The sequence below is a fragment of the Marmota flaviventris genome, chromosome 15 (assembly GCF_047511675.1).
Source record: "Marmota flaviventris isolate mMarFla1 chromosome 15, mMarFla1.hap1, whole genome shotgun sequence".
In the NCBI taxonomy this organism is placed as follows: domain Eukaryota; kingdom Metazoa; phylum Chordata; class Mammalia; order Rodentia; family Sciuridae; genus Marmota; species Marmota flaviventris.
In genome coordinates, this window is record NC_092512.1 from 508,098 (window position 1) to 515,832 (window position 7,735).

Sequence of the window (7,735 nt, forward strand, 5' to 3'; positions counted from 1 at the left end):
CCACACTGCACAGAGGTAGAGATAAGGCCCAGGGGTCAAAGGCTGGAGAGAGAGCAGCCAGGGGGAGCACACTGGGAGCCACAGCCTCCCCCAACCCTCCCCAGGCCCAGAGCTTGGGCACTTCCCAGACCTCCTGCCCTTATTGCTCATCTCTCGGTCCTTGTCCCCGATGATGGCAATCCAATAAGAAGGACATGGTTTTGAGAAACACAGGGGACTCCCGTCCTGAAATCTGGTGCCATCCCCAAAGTCTGGATGACTTTGTTCCTGTGATAGATGTGTATTCAAGGAATGATAAATGCCTAAAATGGGGAAGAAAGTTCATCCTGTTTCCCCTGAGGTTACGGAGGGGAGAGATCAGAGAGGAGCAGGGAGAGAGCAAGAGAATGAAGCAGGTCCATTTGAGCAGGGAGGCCACATTCAAAGCATAAAGTGAAGCACTGTTACACCCTGACCCCAAGAGCCCTGCAGGTGGGGCCAGGGCGAAGGTCGTGTCCTCCCTTACTGTTGGAGCTTTGGCCGTTTCCTGGGGATTTTCCCTGAAGGGCTTGGGGTGCGGTACCTGACTCAGCAAGCACCTTTGTGGTTCCTTACACAGCAGCCCATCCCTGGCCCAGAGACCACAGCCCCATCCCCAACTTGGGCCACAGGCTTTGGGGAGACAGCTGGGAAGGCACCAAGGCAGGTGTTGGCGGGAGGATTCTGAGGTGCCAACGTGCCATTCATGCTGCTCTGTTCCAGCAGCATGGACTTGAGGGTGACCTCCAGAGAGAGTCCCAGGAGGGGGTGCTTGGAGCCCTTGGGAGAGCAGAGGGGGTGGCCTGCACCACTACTCTGGGTTAGGCAGGCAGGGAAGGGATGCCCAGGCCATCACCGAGGGGAAGGAGCCCAGTCCTTATTCCCCAGCAGGCAGCAGCTCAGCTCCTTGCTATCAGGGAGGACCTGTCACTGGAATGGTTAACCCAGACACCTCCAGCAACCAATCACAGAGCCCTATAGGAAATACCTGGGAGAGGTCCTGGGGCTGGGGCCAGACCTGGAGAGCCCAACCCTAGTCTGGTCCCAGCAGCCCACAACTGGCTCAGACACACAGACTCCACACAGCTCCGAGCACTCTGGGGACCAAGCATGGTGTTCCTAGCCCAGCTCACACCAGGGCTGCTGTTGGCCGTGACGGTGGTAACAGCGGTGGTGGCCCAGCCTGCCAGTCTGCTGAGCCTGCTCACCTCAGGCCAGGGCACTCTGGATGGAGAGGAGCTGAGCAGCCTATTAAATACGCTGGTGGACCGTGTGCACTGTACCAGCGGGCCGTGTGGAAAGGTAACAGCCCCACCCGATGGGTCCCCCAGCCCCGGTGCTTCCTGCCTGCTCCACCCTGCAGCCTGCAGCAAAGGGAGCTGGGCAAACTCCAGGAGGCGGGCCAGGGCCAAGGCCAGAGCCAGGCCTACCACAGGCCAGAGCCTTTCCTCCCCTGCTGGGGGCTGACAGGCCTGCCCCCCACCCCACACACAGAGTTCCGCTCCTTTCCCCAGGCTGCGAAGTTGGCAGTGGCTTCAGGAAGAAACAGCCCAGAGATGGGGGTCTGACTGGTGGGGACTTTGTGTGTGCTAGCCAAGTGAGGGGCACGAGCAGGGTAGGGTGTGAGAGAGGGCCTAGGGCCCGTCCTTGCCAGGGCCTGCCTCTGCCCTCTCTGATGGGCCCAGTCCAGCTCCTGTCCACCTGTTTCTGCCCACAGTGCCTGTCTGTGGAGGCTATCTTGGCCCTGGGTAGGCCTGACAAGCCAGGGCTGGCTCCAGGACCAGTCCTAGAGTCCAGGTACATAGCCCGCCTCAGTGCCGCTGCAGCTCTCTATCTTAGCAATCCAGAGAGCACATGTGCAGACATCCAGGCTGGCCGCTGGGCCTCCCATGCCGACCACTTCCTGGTCCTACTGGAGAGTTCTGAGGCCCTGACCCGGGGCCTAAGTCAGCTGCTGCAGAAGATCAAGGCCCAGTCTGCTGGCCAGCCTGCTGGGGAAGAGGTGAGGGCCCATGAGGGCTGGTCAGGAAGTAGGGTACAGTGGCCAGAACACAGGAAGGGGCCATTAGGGGGTCAGTCCTGACTAAAGCAGGGGAAACACCCACACAATGCCCTCCAGGCTCTGGGGCCACCTTGGGAGGTAGAGTGGCCCTGGGGGATCTCATAGGGGTTTACACTGACTGGGTCAGGGACTGCCAGAGCCAGGAGTCCCAGTGAAGACGGAGTAGGGTGTGGGGTTCCCCAGTGACGGCAGACCAGGAAGGCTCTGGCGCCCCAAGAAGGCCAGAGAGCAGACTGGGGGCCTGGACTAGCTGGGCCAGGGCAGGGCTGGGCTGTGGCCCCAGAAGAACTGAGGCTAGCCAGGTCGTAGGTGAGAAGGAAGAAGTGGTTCCGAATCCAGGAAGTGCATCAGGCTGGTGGGTGCAGACCTGTGAATCAGTGGGAGACATATCCAACAGGTGAAGGCAGAGCTGGAGCCAGAAGTTCATTGAGGGTGGGGCTGGGGCCCATCCGTCGTAAGTGGTTACTACAGACTCAGTCTGAGGCACAGTTAGATCCAACCAAATCTGTTTTATTAATGCTCACCACACTTGAGACATCCTAATTCTAAGTCCTAACTGAGTCAACGCCAAGGGTCCCAGGTGCTCACCTGTGACATGTCTTAAGTCTGGGTCGCTGGAACTCATCCAAGCCAGAGGAGTCTGGTGCAGGGGGGAAAACAGCAACGGAGGCCCCGGTCTCTTTGTCCAGGTCCTGTTGGTCCCGTCGCCCCATAGAAGTCTGGGTTTTTAAGTCCTAGTTCAGTTGTGCTTGTGGCAGATGACTGGGTGTAGACGCTTACATCACTAACTGAAGTCTGTCTCTAAGTGTTGCAGTTCACAGTGCATCATGGGCACGTTACTTACAGTCATAGACTCATTCACTCAACCCACTAATTAATACCAATTAACATAATCAACAGTCAATAACCCTATAATAATTCTGGTGCTCCTATCACTATCCCCTCCCCAGGCCTGTGTAGACGTCCCTCAGCTGCTGGAGGAGGCAGCGGAGGCCGGAGCTCCTCAAAACCCGGGCCCTGTCCTGGCCGCCCTGCTGGACCACTTCAGGAACGGGTCCTGCTTCCATGCCCTGCCAAGCCCTCAGTACTTTGTGGACTTTGTGTTCCGGCAGCACAGCAGCGAAGCTCTCAACATGACATTGGCGGGTGAGACCTGGGCTGAGACCCCCCAGGCTCCATGTCCCTGGGAAGGGCGCACCTGGAGCCCATAGACTGGGCACTACTTCTGTCCTTCCTAACAGAGCTGGAAGCTTTGATGAAGCGCCTGGGAGTGGGTGGAGAGGCCCACAGTGACCACAACCACAGTGACCATGATGACCACAGTCAACTGGATAGGGAGGCCAACAAGCGGGACCCCGTTCCCCTTGCCACCCTCAACAGCAGCTCCAGTGTGTGGGACACGGTGAGCCACCTGTGCAGTCTTAGGAGGACTGGGGCCCCATGGGTGCATGCTCAGCCCCTGACCCCTGTTCTGCACACCTCCCCACAGGTGTGCCTGAGTGCCAGGGAGGTAATGGCTGTTTATGGGCTGTCTGAGAAGACTGGGGTGAGCCCCGAAGCCTGGACCAGATTGAGCCCTGCCCTGCTCCAGCAGCAACTGAGCGGGGCCTGCCGCCCCCAGGCAAAGTCACCCACCCAGGACCAGCTCAGCCAGACAGAGAGTGCGTGCCCAACCCCCCAGCTGGGCCTACCTGGCTGTGCCCCAAGGTGCTGGCCTCAGGAGTGGGGCCCACCTAGGGAAGAGGGAGTGGCTACTGGGAAAGGGGAGGAATGGAGGTAGAGAGGGAGGCAGGCAAGGATGGAGGCCTGCAAGGGGGCTCAGGGAGGCTTTGAGATAGGAGGGCCAGCGTAAGCAAAGGCCTTTGCGGACCACGGGCAGCCCTGGTGAACTCCTGCTCATCCCCTGGCTGGGCTTGGGAAGCAGGGGGTTCTCAGTGTGGCCTCACCCCCTAGGGTATCTGTATGGCTCCCTGGCCACACTACTCATCTGCCTCTGTGCTGTGCTTGGCCTCCTGCTGCTGACCTGTGCCAGCTGCAGCTCTGCCACCCACTATGTCATGCAGACCTTCCTGAGCATGGCCGTGGGTGCACTCACTGGTGACGCCCTCCTGCACCTGACACCCAAGGTCTGTCCTCACCCATCAGCCAGAGTCCTTCCTTTCCCTCCCTCTCCTGGCCTTCCCCAGACCCAGCCTTTCACCCCTGTGGGCCCTAAATCCCCCCGCCCCGCCCACACTCTGCTCCCCAGGTGTTGGGGCTGCACACGCACAGTGGAGAGGACCACACACACAGTGGGGAGGGCCTTGGCCCACAGTCCACCTGGCGTCTACTGGCTGTGCTGGGAGGCCTTTACATCTTCTTCCTGTTTGAGAGCCTCTTCAACATCCTGCTGCCCAAGGACCAGGTCAGGCTCGTGGGGACCCAGTGGGTACACAGGAAGGAGACTTGAAAGCCCCTGACCACCTTCCCCACAGGATCCAGAGAAGGACGGGCACTGCAGCCATGGTGGCCACAGCCACGGTGTGTCCCTGCAGCTGGCGCCCAGCGAGCTCCGGCAGCCCAAGCAGGCCCACGAGGGCTCTAGCGCAGACCTGGTGAGTGGGCCACCCCTGCTCCATGCAGAGCCTGGTTCAGGAGAACCCTCCATAGTCCCGTGACCTGTCCCCACGCCAAGGCCTGACGCCTTCTCCACCTCAGCCAGGGCTCCCCCTCGCTCCTCCCAGGTGGCAGAGGAGAGCCCGGAGCTGCTGAACCCCGAGACCCGGAGGCTGAACCCAGGTGAGCTCTGGGGAGGCGCGGAGCACCAGGGCCCGCGGTCAGTGGGCGGGCGTCGGGGCGGGAGTGGGCCTGAGAGGACTCGTGCCCATCGGGCCCGCAGAGCTGAGGCTGCTACCCTACCTGATCACCCTGGGCGACGCCGTGCACAACTTCGCTGATGGACTGGCCGTGGGCGCGGCCTTCGCGTCCTCCTGGAAGACCGGGCTGGCCACCTCCCTGGCGGTGTTCTGCCACGAGGTGCCTCACGAGCTGGGTGAGCTGCGGGGACAAGGCCTGCTTTGGTGGGCGGGGATACCGGTCAGGGCGTGGCCTCTGTGTGGGGGGACCCTGGGGAGTGGGGGGACCCTAGGTGCCGCCGGGGGCACCTCGCCAGGTGGTGAGGCTGGCTACCCTGGGCAGCAGCGGGTCAGTCCTGAAGGTGGGCTGGGCCTGCCTGCGGCGCGGACCTCTGGAAGGGACCCTGCCCACAGGGGACTTCGCGGCCCTGCTGCACGCGGGGCTGTCGGTGCGCCGTGCGCTGCTACTGAACCTGGCCTCGGCTCTCACGGCCTTTGCCGGCCTCTACGTGGCGCTTGGAGTCGGAGTCGGCGAGGAGAGCGAGGCCTGGATCCTGGCAGTAGCCACAGGCCTCTTCCTCTACGTGGCGCTCTGTGACATGGTCAGGGGGCAGCCGGGAGCCTGGGGTGGGGAGCTGAGAAGGTGCCTAAGCCGGCCCCTAACCCAGTGCCCCCTCCTCAGCTCCCGGCCATGCTCAATGTGCGGGACCGCAGGCCCTGGCTCCTCTTCCTGCTGCACAATGTGGGCCTGCTGGGCGGCTGGACCGTCCTGCTGCTGCTGTCACTGTACGAGGACAATATCACCCTTTAATAATCCTGCCCCTGTCTACAGCTGTTGACTCTGCCTCTGACCAGGGCTCCTCATACCTTTGGATGGGCTCAGCGGCCAGAGAACCCCAGGGCCTCGAGAGTCCCCTTCTCCCTCCCCAGGTTTGGAGCCCCTATTTCAATAAAGACAGCCTTATCCTTGAAGCCCTGCTGTACTCTCCTTGCCCAGAACAAAGAGGTATTTGAAGAAAGCCCAACCTGCAGCCACCAGGAGAGCTGTCTTGGGCTCCTCCAGCCGCCAGCCCTTGTCTGTGAAGACCCCCACCCGGAGAACCAGGTCAAAGGAGCTGTCCAGGTGGGACCCCATTCCCAATCAAAACCAGCATCACCAGGGGCTCCACACAAGAGGCCTTTTTGCTCTTACACAGAAGCAGTCCCAGAGGTAATCAGCCCAGAGTGTGACAGCTCACTGTCACTGGGTTTGCCCTGCGGTTCTCATAGAAAGTGTCCACCATGAGTCCCTGGCAGCCGTCTCCTTGGACGGCCTTAACACCACCACCTGGCCCAGACTGGATGCTTAACGCGACAGAAACGCGTTCTCCCACGGTTCTGGAAGCCAAAACTCCAAAGGCAAGATGCCAGCAGGGCCACACTCCCTCCCCGCATCCAGGGAAGAACCTGCTCCATGAGCCTTTCCAACTTCTGTGGCCTCAGGTGCTCCTTAGCTTGTCACAGCACAGCTCAAATCTGCCTCCATCTGACACGACACTGTCTTGTGTACATATTTTCTCTGCTTATAAGGGCAGCGGTCATTGGATTAATGGTCTACCTTCATCCAGTATGACCCTCATCTTAAGGAATGCCATCTGCAATGGTCCTATCTCCAAATAAAGTCACATTCTGAGGTGACAGTTAGGGTTTCAACATTTGGGGGGGGGGTACTGGGTATTGAACTCAGGGGCACTCAACCACTGAGCCACATCCCCAGTCCTATTTTGTATTTTATTAGAGACAGGGTCTCACTGAGCTACTTAGTGCCTTGCCATTGCTGAGGCTGGCTTTGAACTCACCATCCTCCTGCTTCAGCCTCCTGAGCCGCTGGGATTACAGGCATGCGCCACCATGCCCAGCTTCAACATATCTTTTTAAAAATTTTTTTAGTTGTAGATGGACACAACCCTTTATTTTATTTATTTACTTTTTTATGTGGTACTGAGGTTCGAACCTAGTGCCTCACAAGTGCTTGGCAAGTGCTCTACCACTGAGCTACAGCCCCAGCCCTCAAGATATTTTTTTGGTTGACACAATTCTATCCACAATACTCCTCATGGTCCAGAGCTGCCAGAGCTCTAGCCATTATATGCACGCCCCAGGTAAAAGAAAAGGTTGGGAGAAGAGAGCAAAAGGAATGAGAAGCCTAGGGGCATTAGGTCCAGCCCGTCATTCACCCAGTATCAGGTCCACAAACAGCAAAGCCAGAGGTCCATCTCAGGTGATGTTCACCTGTGCTGGGTGGGGGTACTGCCTTCAGGGAACAGGGGTGAACTTGGGCAGGAAGGGCCACATCCAAGAGCTCCTTGACTTGACACACTTCCCCATGAATGGTGCGGAACAAGAAGCCATATGTTCCAGCCAACTCTGAGACACGGATTCTCACCTCAGCATGATGAAACTGGGGGTTAGACCCAAGGGCACTTTACAACTGAGCTACATCTCCAGACCCGTTTTTAAGTATATTTATTTATTTATTATTGTGGTGCTGGAGATTGAACCCAGGGCCTTGTGCATGCAAGGCAAGCCCTCTACCAACTGGCCTATATTCCCAGCCCTTATTACTTTTGTTTTGAATAAGGGTCTCACAAAATTGCCCAATCTGGCCTCAAACTTGAACCCTCCCGCCTCAACCTCTCAAGTTGCTGGGATTACAGATGTGTGCCACTGCACCCAGCACAGATTCTATTTTTTTGTTTGTTTATTTGTTTCTGGTAATTGGGATTGAACCCAGGAGTGCTTAATTACTGAGCCACATCCCCAGCCTTTTTTTTTATGTATT

The 7,735-nt window shown here is 58.7% G+C and overlaps 1 protein-coding gene across 1 annotated transcript; it reads left to right on the plus strand.

The window, feature by feature from the left end:
* Positions 1–601: 601 nt before the first annotated feature.
* Slc39a4 (solute carrier family 39 member 4) lies at positions 602–5,886 on the plus strand. The gene is made up of 12 exons (XM_027952144.3): positions 602–1,320; positions 1,736–2,020; positions 3,031–3,226; positions 3,322–3,482; positions 3,570–3,741; positions 4,034–4,206; positions 4,329–4,484; positions 4,555–4,674; positions 4,804–4,858; positions 4,959–5,111; positions 5,329–5,516; positions 5,597–5,886. Exons 1-12 carry the CDS (start codon positions 1,129–1,131, stop codon positions 5,723–5,725), a joined length of 1,980 nt encoding a protein of 659 aa, XP_027807945.2. The 5' UTR covers positions 602–1,128; the 3' UTR covers positions 5,726–5,886.
* The last annotated feature ends 1,849 nt before the right edge of the window (positions 5,887–7,735 follow it).

Coding starts and splice junctions, on each gene's coding strand:
- Slc39a4 (XM_027952144.3), top strand. CDS start 1,129: ATGGTGTTCCTAGCCCAGCTCACACCAGGGCTGCTGTTGGCCGTGACG. Junction 3,742..4,033: donor CCAGCTCAGCCAGACAGAGA/GTGCGTGCCCAA, acceptor CTCACCCCCTAG/GGTATCTGTATGGCTCCCTG. Junction 5,517..5,596: donor ACGTGGCGCTCTGTGACATG/GTCAGGGGGCAG, acceptor CCCCCTCCTCAG/CTCCCGGCCATGCTCAATGT.